The sequence below is a fragment of the Carassius gibelio genome, chromosome A23, assembly GCF_023724105.1.
Source record: "Carassius gibelio isolate Cgi1373 ecotype wild population from Czech Republic chromosome A23, carGib1.2-hapl.c, whole genome shotgun sequence".
Lineage (NCBI taxonomy): Eukaryota > Metazoa > Chordata > Actinopteri > Cypriniformes > Cyprinidae > Carassius > Carassius gibelio.
The window spans coordinates 7,677,954-7,689,491 of record NC_068393.1 but is presented as its reverse complement, the minus strand read 5'-3'; the positions used below and the strand labels follow the sequence as shown (position 1 = coordinate 7,689,491).

Sequence of the window (11,538 nt, the reverse complement as noted above, 5' to 3'; positions counted from 1 at the left end):
TGTAAAGACATGTGTATACATGCAGCTTTGTAAAATTATTCAGCAGCCTTCACCGCAGGCAACTTTATAAAGGTATTTCTGTTTTAAACAGAAAAACATTCTCTTTAATTATAATTATATATTCTCTTTAAAACATTTACATTTAAACATCTGGCAGATGTTTTTATCTAAAGTGACTGCATTTAACACCGTTTTATCAGTTCTTGCTTTCCTCAATAGACCTCATAACAATCCCACTTTATTTTTTATTTTATCTCCTTGTTACTTCTATACAGACAGCTGTAGGCTACTACACGTTTAAAACATAGGGTCAGACAGACCTCCTATAATTTACAGCCAGCGTGTAACTAATGTTCCCTCCTTGCTTTTGAGATGTTCTGATTGTAATCTCTACCCTCAGGTAAGATCTCCAGCACTACAGATAATAACAGCAGTGTAATTCACTCTCTCTGACATGTTGCAATATCTTTACACAACGGGGCAATGTTGTCGCCGCAGGTGCATTTCTGAAAACGGGCATCCATGAAGCGCGTAAGCAGCCTCCACCCGTCATTTCAGTTCAGAGACAATCTCTATCTGCTGATAACCCGACGGCCCTGCCGTTATCAGTCGCCTGCGTCCTCATACCTCCCACTCTCCGCTTTGTTAGCGGAGTTTAATCGGCTCGGCTTCGCTCCTCCTCCTCCAGTTTGCCATCTGGACTCGGAATCTCTGCGCGTCTACAGGTTGCGCGCTCTGGAAAGTCAAAGGATTGGTTTAAAACACACGCAACAGGTTATAAGTGCGCTAATGAATCCGAGAGCTATCTCGAGAGGGAGAAATGTGGGAACAAAATAATTAAATAAACCAGCGATAACATTCATCACCTTTTTGGATTGGCTCATTTGTATTAGTGTGAAACTCTGCGCGAAAGTTCATCATGGTTTCTTTGCTGGATTTATGCGCTCTTGTTCTGTCGCTCGTTTGGGGATATTGCGTCCTGGCAGACACGGGCTTTACAAACTTTACTCTGGACAACGAGGTCCACTCTAGTTTCATCCACCGGCGCTTGAAGAGCCAGGAGCGCCGGGAGATGCAGCGGGAGATCCTGTCAATCCTCGGGTTACCGCACCGGCCACGGCCGCACCTCCACGGCAAGCACAACGCCGCGCCGATGTTCATGCTGGATCTGTACAATGCCATGTCCACTGAGGGAGACGAGGAGGGCTTCTCGTACCCCTACAAGCCCGTTTTCACCACTCAGGGACCGCCGATCGCGACCCTTCAGGACAACAACTTCCTGAACGACGCGGACATGGTCATGAGTTTTGTTAATCTAGGTAAGATGGTCACTCGCGCACTGACAGGATGGCAAATGCCATATTTTAACTTATATCGAAACCAATATTAGGCTATATTAAAATAAATTACAAATCCACAAATTCTTGTTTACTGCAAATGCACTTAGTTGGTCATAATGAGTGTTGAGATATAAAATAATGAATGGAGTTATAATTTGAGTAAAAAGAAGCACTCAAGAACTTTAGGAAACAAATTTTGACAGAAATGTCTATTTAATAATCATTATTACAAGGCGCTCTTGAATGCTTTATTCTGATTGGTCAACTCATCAGTAAAACCTGTTTGTTTGTAAAACGGATAGTTCTGGTCTTTGCTTCTGATTAGTCAACATAGGCACCCAGCTGTTCAATATATTGAAACAGCTGTGAGGCAAAACACCTGCCTCTTCTTGAGTTTGCTTAATAACAGTGAAAAGTGAACATTCTAGAAACAGGTTGTGCCTTCAATGTTTTTATATGTAACCATTTAATAAAATCAAAGAGGCCTTGCTACCGTTACTATAACTACTGATGGAAAATTACATCCTTGGAGATTTGGACCCATTGCACCCTATCACTGAGAACATTATTAGGGTTAAAACTTAGAAAAAAAAACATATATTTTTGAGAAAAATTGGACTAATAGTTTTACAAGAAACTATTTAAATCTGCATAACTGTGCTTTCAGTTGTTTGTTTAGATCTTGACAATGTCACAAAGTCTGGTTCCAATAGCGAAACTGATGTGGTTTATTTTGGAAGGCAAAATGATTATGAATATGAAACATTATTATGGGGATTATATTTCTATTCTATCTGATAGTTAGTTGAAATAAAAGCCAAAACTCAGATTGATCCTCTGTCTCTTCATGTTTTGGCATCGGCAGGAAAGACCTGACACAGAAATCAGATAATAAGAGGGCTGAGTGAATAATAACTGGTCAAAGAATGGGGATTTTTTTCCCCAAAGAGAGTCTTAGATGTTTTATTTGTTCCTGGGCCAAATAGCACGCATAGTTCTCTCCTTCATTGCTTGTTTGATTTTATTAGGCCACTTATCTCTGGACAAAGTCTTAACCTTGGCATGATTTCCAAGCCCCTAATGCTGTTGAACACAAACCTATATTTGCATTGTGTGTTTTTGGGAGTGATAATAAAACTCTGTCGCATTCCCAAGCGTCTGCTGTCTCAGTGCCAGCTGTGTCTTCTACTAATGTTCAGGTGTTCAGAGCTGGCTGTAAAGTCTCTTTATCGTTTTCCTTCTCTGCAGTAATGATATCAGCTGACAGAGGCACAAGTGTTTTGCTAAGTGCAAAGTACGTCTCGTGTCTCATTTGCTTAACTGCATTCACAAAGCCTATGGGGCGGCTCAAATATATACTTGCATTCAAAAGCAACAATGGAATGACACTTAACTATGGAAACCACAGTTTCTGCCAATAACAACATATAGTTGCTACTATAAAACCATGACACTAAATATATACATGCCAGTTTGATAAATGCCTTTTCTTAAGCACCATTGTAGCTACGGTTCACTGTTTTATTCTAAAAACAATATCTGTAATAACTCTGGTATTTTGCAACATGTCTTGTAAGAACGCTCCCAGGTCACCATTCAAGTAGCTTTTAGTCATCCACCTTAACCTCCACCTAAAGTGTAATCTGTGACGCCGCCTAACTTTGCCTGCCTGAATGTTTCGTAAGAACCTGACTTGTCTTATCAGCGAGCTTGATAGTTTCCTCATTAAAGCGTCATCAGCTGCACGCAAGCACAACACTGCCATGCAAAGTGTGATTTATTGTCCGATAAGAGCAATTATGTTGTTAAGGGTGTGATTTGTATCACTGTTTATTGGTAAGATGGGTTGGATGTGATAGTTAAGTGACGATCTGAATTCTTCTGAAACTATAAAACCTTTATGACGTTCCAAACCTGAATGACTTTCTTTCTTATGCGGACATAAAAGAAGATATTCGGGCTGAATTTTCTTTCTTATGCAGACATAAAAGAAGATATTCGGGCTGAATTTTGCCAAATACAAATACAAAACAAACAAAAAAACAGGTTTGGACTGAAATGAGGGTATGCAAATGAGGACAGAATTTCAACTGTTAGGTAAACTGGCCCTTTAAAAGACTTAAAAACATACTGGCCCTTTAAAAACTGATTAAGACTTAAACACATATTTTGTTTAGTACAATGAAAAGAAATGATTAATCTGGGAAAGGCTAATGTGTGTGTGTGTGTGTGTGTGTGTGTAAGTGTATGACTATAGGGAGGGAGGTGACAGCGTTTCTTATTCTGAAGTGTGCAATTATCCAGAGGACTGCTGTATTGTGTCTATTCTGGACAAGCACTGACACAGATGGATTTGACCACAGAGGCTCGCAGATTTAAGGGCCTCTCTCTCTTTCTGCTCCGCTTTAGCCCTTCCCGCCAGCTATAAATGAAACAACCTGCTGCAGCCGCTGCCACCTTTCATATTAAACACAGTGTCAACAGAGACTTTCCCCTTTGGCATTTTACAGGAAGAATGTGCAGATATATGTATATATTTACTTAATCCTCCCCGTGGTGGTTACGTAGTTGCTAATATTGCATTAGGCCCAGAGAACACCGCATGGATACCATACGATACGAGGGTTTTGCTTTCTTCCCTGAATCTGTCATCCATAAACCTGACAGTTAATCATAACAAAGATGTTTTACATAAGCAAAATGAACACAAGGAAAACAAAAAGATTTCACACAGAAACCATATGCGGTCCAATAACATTTTAATGTTTACTGGAATAGGATTTTCCCCAAATCCCTTCAAATTATGAAACGCACCATTATGTTCCCAATGGTTTTAAGAAGGAATGCATTATTTGAGCTGTTTTTTTTTGTTTTTTTGTTTAGCCAATCATAATGCCGAATCTGCAATTTTGTCCGACAAACAAACCAGACAGGATGGTGTATACTGATGTCTTTTCGTGGTTAAAACAAGATACCTTCTGATATTCATTCGTGTTTATTCAGGTGCATTGTCAGTTTCCACTGCATGATGCACATGTAACATAATGGACATTTTAAAACAGATTTACTCCTTTTAATGGCTCCTTTTCGACTTATCATCTTCATACCTTCGAATATAAACTGAAGTTTTTCAGTTGAGATACACCATTTTCAGATGAAGCACCCAAAGTGTTTCTCATATATGGCGAAAAGAAATTGTACATCTTGCGCCTCCATCTTTGATCACTTGTACCCTTTCCTTCTGAATGAAGCTGGGTGGCATTCGCCGCTTCTAAAATATTATGACAACACTTGTGGATCTGATTTCACAGATACTCTTCAAAAGCACAGTGGGGAGGCCTGCTGAACGACAGGCTCTAAAGAGGCTTTGTTTGGCATGGCCGGACCCTCTTTATTCCTATACATTTTCATAAGGCTGGGGCACAATTTACGACAGATATGTGGGTGCCTTGCTGCTCCAAGAGAATGAATCTTTCCGTCTGTCAGATGAAGTGTGTTTCAATTCCTGCGCAGGTGTGACTGTTTGTAGTAGCACTGGAGGCAACGGCTTTGTACTTGAGTTCTATAGAGCCAGCTGTGTCTGAGCTACATGTCTGTGACTTGAGTAATGTTTAGGATATAGTTTTGTCTTTTGATGATATTCAATGCCATTCGTTTTAATATTGAGTATATCTCCCAGTCTTAGTTGTGTCATTTGATTGCCCCATACAGGATCTCGTTCTGTTAGGTTTAAAAGATGTTAGTGTGCCTGTGTGTAAAGTAAGTGGGTGTCTGATTTCTTTGGCCCCTTGGGACTGGGACATTTTGTCTCCGAGTAACCTTAGTAAAAAGCCCAGCTGTGTAAATGACCTACAGCATGTATGTAAAATGTAAACGCAACATGCAGCACACGATACGAGTCAACACTGTGGAGCGTGTGTGAATGCTCCAGGGATCAAAAACGTGCTTTTCAGTGTGTGAAATGTTGATTCTCTTCAAGACACTCAGCAAGATACTACTCAAAGAAAACCACAAGAAGTTAAAGGGTTAGTTCACCCAAATATGAAAATTGGCTCATATATTACTCACCCTCAAGTCATCCTAGGAGTGTATGACTTTCTTCTTTCAGATGAATCCAATCGGAGTTATATTAAAACATTTTATTTGATCTGTCAAGCTGTTTTATGCCACTCAGCAGGTGTTGCATGCATCAGTCCAAGAGAAGTTATATAAAAAAGACCCATCCATTAAAATATTGTCTCACACGAATCCAGGGGATTGAACGAATCAATGCATTTTTGTAAAAAAAAAAAAAAAAAAATATATATATATATATATATATATATATATATATATATAACGGAATAATCACTTTAATGTAGCTTGCACCAACAGTGATCTTTTTAAAAGTGTATTTATGTGTGTTGCGAAAGAGTCAAGAAAGTGAACTCAATTTAAGTACACTTAGTGGCCTTTTTTCAGTAGTTTTATATTATCTGCAATAGATTTTAAAAATACACATTTAAGATTTGACACGCACTATAAGTGCACATCACACATCTTTTTCAAAGGGGTTCAGTTGTTCATGAAAAGCAGGGCAGATATCAAGGCCTTTAACTGAGTCTGTCAGACCACTTTGTAGTTCACTCCTTTAAAGTCAGAGTTTCATTTCTAGGTGAGATGTCCCCATCCCAGCGTGTCAGGACACTTACAGGCATGTCCGAAGAGAGAACTATAATTTTGGCCTCTACAATATCCTCTGAGGATTCATCGTTTCTATTCACCTCGTGGAAGCCGAGATGCAAAAAGGCATGAGAATGAGGCATTGGAGGCAAAGATGTGCAGAAAAGGGGTTGGAGAGCTAGAGAAGCCATGGGTTGTGATTGAAAATGCAGGGCTGAGTGGAAGAACGACCTGCCGTGTAGTCATTTTATTTCTTCTTATGTTGTGACAGCCCATATTATGTGGATGAAAACAAATGCAGACAACACTTCATTTTCATACAGGGGTCACTGGAACAACAGAACTTCATAGCAGTAACACAGAGAATGTGAAGTTCTGTTCACTATGATCAACAGTACAAGAGTAAAGAGACTAGAGAGCTGCTTCTGGACTCTTCCTCCACGCAAAATAACCTGTTTGTGAGTGCCTCTATGTCACAGTTTTATGTAACAGCAGCGGATCTTGACATGTGACCTAACTGTGGCCAGTTTTCATCGCAGTGCTATTAGAGAAATTCAATTCAAATCTCAAATCTGTCATATTGATGGCATGTGAATGTTAATGTTGGTCTGAACGGATGCATTAACAACCGTTTATTCAAATAACAATTTTAGTTTAGGGACCAATTCTCACTATTGACTAGCTGCATATTAGAATGTATATTACAAGCATATTGACTGTTTATTAGTAGTTATAAAGCAAATATGAATGTCTTAGATCCCTTAATCCACCCCATATCTAAACTTAACAACTATCTTACTAGCTATTATTAAGCAGCAAATTAGCAGTTTAATAAAGAAATAAATTGTTACTGAAAATTTTTATCACATTGAACAGGACATCAACATTGATGTTGATGTGAACAGGTCTTAAAGGGGGGGGTGAAATGCTATTTCATGCATACTGAGTTTTTTACACTGTTAAAGAGTTGGATTCCCATGCTAAACATGGACAAAGTTTCAAAAATTAAGTTGTACGTTTGAAGGAGTATTTCTGTTCCAAAAATACTCCTTCCGGTTTGTCACAAGTTTCGGAAAGTTTTTTTCGAGTATGGCTCTGTGTGACGTTAGATGGAGCGGAATTACCTTATATGGGTCCTGACGCACTTCTGCCGGAAGAGAGCGCGCTCCCGTATAGCAGAGCACTGAGAGCACAACAGACTTCACTGATCAGAGCGAGAGCGTCGCCAAATGTCACAAAAGGAGTGTGTTTTTGGTTGCCAGGGCAAGACAACCCTGCACAGATTACCAAAAGAGAAACAGCATTAAGGGACCAGTGGATGGAGTTTATTTTTACAGAGCATCAACGGAGTTGTGCAAGTGTTTGTGTTTGTTCCCTGCATTTCGAAGATGCTTGTTTTACAAACAAGGCCCAGTTTGACGACGGATTTACACATCGTTTATTTCTTAAGGATAATGCAGTCCCAACGAAAAAGGGTCACGATCATGTGTTGGAACCGCATGCGGTGAGTAAAACTGCTTCAAATATCTCTGTGTTGTTAACTTAGCTATCGGCGCGTAAGCACATCAAGTAAACAACATGCGATGTTGTCATCAAACTGCACTTTCCACATGTACAGCTTAAAAAAAAAAAAGACGACATACAGTGGAACTTAGTCATTCCAGAACCGCTAAGCAAATATATACAGTTTCAGTACATACCACATTGTTGTTGCTGATGCTGCTCTTGTTAAATTTCAGCCTCTGTATCTGATTCTGGATCATAAATAAATGGCTGAATCTGACTGTTAGCCATGGTTTGTTTTGGATGATGTTTTTTTCCTCATGGTAATGTCACAGCTTCCAGACGCTCTCAACGCAAAAGCCTACTCGCGCTGTTTAGCTCCGCCCACACGCCACGCCTCCAGGCGCTCGTGTTTTTCCGGGAAAAAACGGTAGAGACTATCTTTCTCTTATAAATATAATAAAACTAAAGACTTTTTGGAGTTATGAAGGATGCAGTACTACTCTATAGGTACTCAAGATTAACAGGAGATTGAGTGAAAACGAGCATTTCACCCCCCCTTTAAGCCAATGGTTCTCAACCAGGAAGCCAGGGGCACTTGGGGGCTTTGGGGAAAAAATAAATAAATATAAAAATAAAGAAATACATTCATACATACATAAATTATTAATATTTTTTTCCAGTGCATCCGAAAATTTCTTTGGAAAAGAGTTCTCAAGTACAATCACATTAAGAAACTGTTTACCAAAAAATGACTATTGTCTTCTCCCATTCATCTCTCGACACATACATGAATGAACAAATAATTGCTCAAATAGTCCATTTTCAATTATATTAAACTATTTTCAACAATACTTTTTCTCTGTCAAATAAAGTACAAGTATGTTCGGTAAAAACGCGATTAATTACATTCAAAGTTTAAAGTTAAGGATCTTATAAGCCTTTTGAAACGCCTAGAATTTTGCTTCGACCTGAAGTGTCTCAAAATCCAGGTGCATTTTAATATTCCAGTCAAAACCAGACTTCCAGCAGAAATGAGTCCTGATGATCTAACAGGATTTCATCTATTATGAATTAGACTGCCTCATTCTGCAAGCGCTCAGACTTCCAGCAGTCTGAGAGTAAGATGGAGAGGGGTGAATGAGTTTGACCTGACCTGACCCCCGCCGTTAGCTCAACCGCACCTCAACACTTTCCACACGTCAGCCGACCCCGTGCTGAGAGTCCCGTCGGGTGAGGAAATGGCCAGTCTGCTACCTGTCACGAGAAAGAGACGTCATTACCCCATCAGTTTTTTATGGGTCTGTTTTCCGTCTCTCAGCCTTGCTAATGCGCTATTGAGAGCATTAGTCACAGCTCGCTCTCATGCGATCCTCTGAATAGCCTGCAAGTGGAATCTCTGATAGAAAGATATCAACTTCTCAGTTATTCAGCCTCTAATTGATTCCTGTTCTTGTAATAGGACACATTTACATCAGTCTCTGGAGGATTCATAAAAATCACCGCTCCTGGCAACATGAGCCACACATCCGATCATGGTGAATAAAGGTGAATGAACTTGCGTGCTTTACAAATAATACTTTGCAGATGTTTAGAATAAATGGACAATGGTGATTAAGAAATAGTCAAGTCAAGTCACATTTATTTATATAGCGATTTATATGGTGCAGATTGTTTCCTCGCAGCTTCACAGCAATAAACAAGAAAATAACCGTAATTAGGAAACAAATACAGAGTTATGAAAGCAGCTCTATAAACACAATAGTGTCATTATATAGTTCAGTTTATTTCAGTAAAAATGTTGCAAAGTTTATTAGTAATGAAGCAAACAATTTAGATTTCAATAGTGCAAAATTAATTAAATTATGAAACCAGCTTAATTTAGCTATACGCAGCTCTACAGAAGACAACAGTGTTGTTATTCCCCTCAAGTCAGTTCAGTGTTGATTCAGGTCAGTTCAATCACAGTTTCAGTGTTCATCGATTATGAAACAAATTTGATTCAGCTATAAAGCAGATCTATAGAAAACATTAGTGTCGTTATCCAGCTCAGTTTAGGTCAGTTTGTTCTCACACTAGTGTGAGTGCCATCAAATTAATAAGATAACTGAATATTGTCTTGTAAACAGAGAGTACAGTACATTTTCAATGTGAGCCAGCGTCGAGCAGCGGCGAGGAGCGATGCGGCATGACTTGGCTGTTGAGAGCGTCAAGGAGAGTTGAAATCAAGTCACATTAGTTCACAAGCACAATGGAGGACAGGTTGATTATTGCTGTTTCACGTTTGCAATAATATATGATGTGTCCCTGTTTGCGTACAGGGACATAAAAAATAAATTAAAAGTGATACGTGGACCAAGGTGTCTGAGATTGTTCATTTTCCTGGTTGCTCATGTGCAGTAAAGTTATAGGAATAATAATCGAATGATATAATAAATAATAGCACTGTAGTCCCAGTTTACTTTTAAACACATTTCCCTGATTATACTTACATTAAGTAATGTTTATACTTGATTATATTTACTTAGCATTTTCAATGCAAGACTTTTACTTGTATCAGAGTTTTTTTACAGTGTGTTATACATTATTAGGTAAAGGATCTTAATTCTTCGTCCACAACAATATTTAATGAGGTTAACTTATAACGTTACCCTCCTTGTGGGTAGTCTGCATGAGATCAACAAGCTTGTTTGCTTTGCGGCCGCTTTAAATACAAAATAATCATTCGATCTACGGCAGAGCGTCTGAGCGCTCACAAATCTTTCTGCAGCGTCGTGAACAGAGCGGCAAGAGCAATTTTTGACGCTCTCGACGCCGGCGGTGTGAACGCACAGTTATTGATAATCTGTGAAGTAGGTTGATGAATTCTTCATCTTGTTTGGCATAACAAAATAAAATATTATGCCAAACTACTTAAAGGTTTTGAATAGATTTTTCAAAAATATTACAAAAACATATTACAGAAAAAAAAAACAAAAAAAAAAAAAACAATCTAACTATATAATATTTTTTGGTATTCTTTTTTATTATTATTTTTTCATGATTTTAGGACAGGTGTATTATTTTATACGATTATACTTACTTTTTATCTTTATTCCCTAAAATATATATACAAATAAATTTAAATTTAGACACTCATAGAGGTGTATTCACTTTATTGTATGAATGAACTGCATGTATTTTTCAGTAAATTAGAATCCTGGATGTTCTACTACATGACAGTCACACGGTTTTAACCTTTTGTTGTGAGTCTACAAGAGATGTGTCCTGAGGTTTGCTGAAAGCAGACACATGTCTGTGTTTGTGTGTTTGTTGTATATATCTTATATATATCGTATCAGTGAGCCTCTTGTTAACGCACAGACTCTCTTGAGTCTCACTACAACAATGGGTAATCCTTCAGGACATTGTTTTTACACACACAGATGCACGCACGCACACACACACACACACACACCACACACACAAACACACACACATAGATCTCTGCTGACACTCAGGCTCACGGCTGGCAGTCAGTAATGTTTTATAGTGTGTAGGTAATAAGAAGCTTTGTTGGGGAAGCATAACGTAATAGGTAATTATGTTAAGATTAGCAATGCGCTGTCATTAAAAGGCGTCTGACTCAGTGAATATTCACAAGTGAACACATCATATCTTTGTTTTGCTCTTTATAAACTTGTATTTATCATTCATCCTAGACTATTAACAAGCTCTGTCATGGAAAGTTAATGATGCCTCATTCAGGAGGGATTGTAGGACTTTAGTCCAATGGAGGTCTTAGTCCTAAAGTGATCATGAGCTGATGTGGCATAGAGAGATGAATCTCACTTTAATTACAGCACCTGTTTTGACGTGTCAGTTGTTTGCAACTTTCATCATTTTCTCATTTTCATCTCATTTTAAACCCATTTGACCTTCGTACATGGCGCACAAATGGAGATGTTCTGCAGAATGTCTGAGCTGCTCTTTACCACAGAGTGAAAATGAAAGTTGATTCATACTGTTGAGCTTCAAAAGGTTCAAGATTTCT

At 38.6% G+C, this 11,538-nt stretch overlaps 1 protein-coding gene across 1 annotated transcript in view; it reads left to right on the top strand.

Moving 5' to 3' along the window:
• The first annotated feature begins 679 nt into the window (after positions 1-679).
• The window catches only part of LOC127944677 (bone morphogenetic protein 7-like), a 45,152-nt gene continuing 34,293 nt past the window's right edge, over positions 680-11,538 (top strand). The window contains exon 1 of the mRNA XM_052540836.1: positions 680-1,319. Within this exon, the coding sequence (XP_052396796.1) occupies positions 920-1,319 (400 nt within the window). The 5' untranslated portion in view covers positions 680-919. The remainder of the gene's footprint in view (positions 1,320-11,538) is intronic.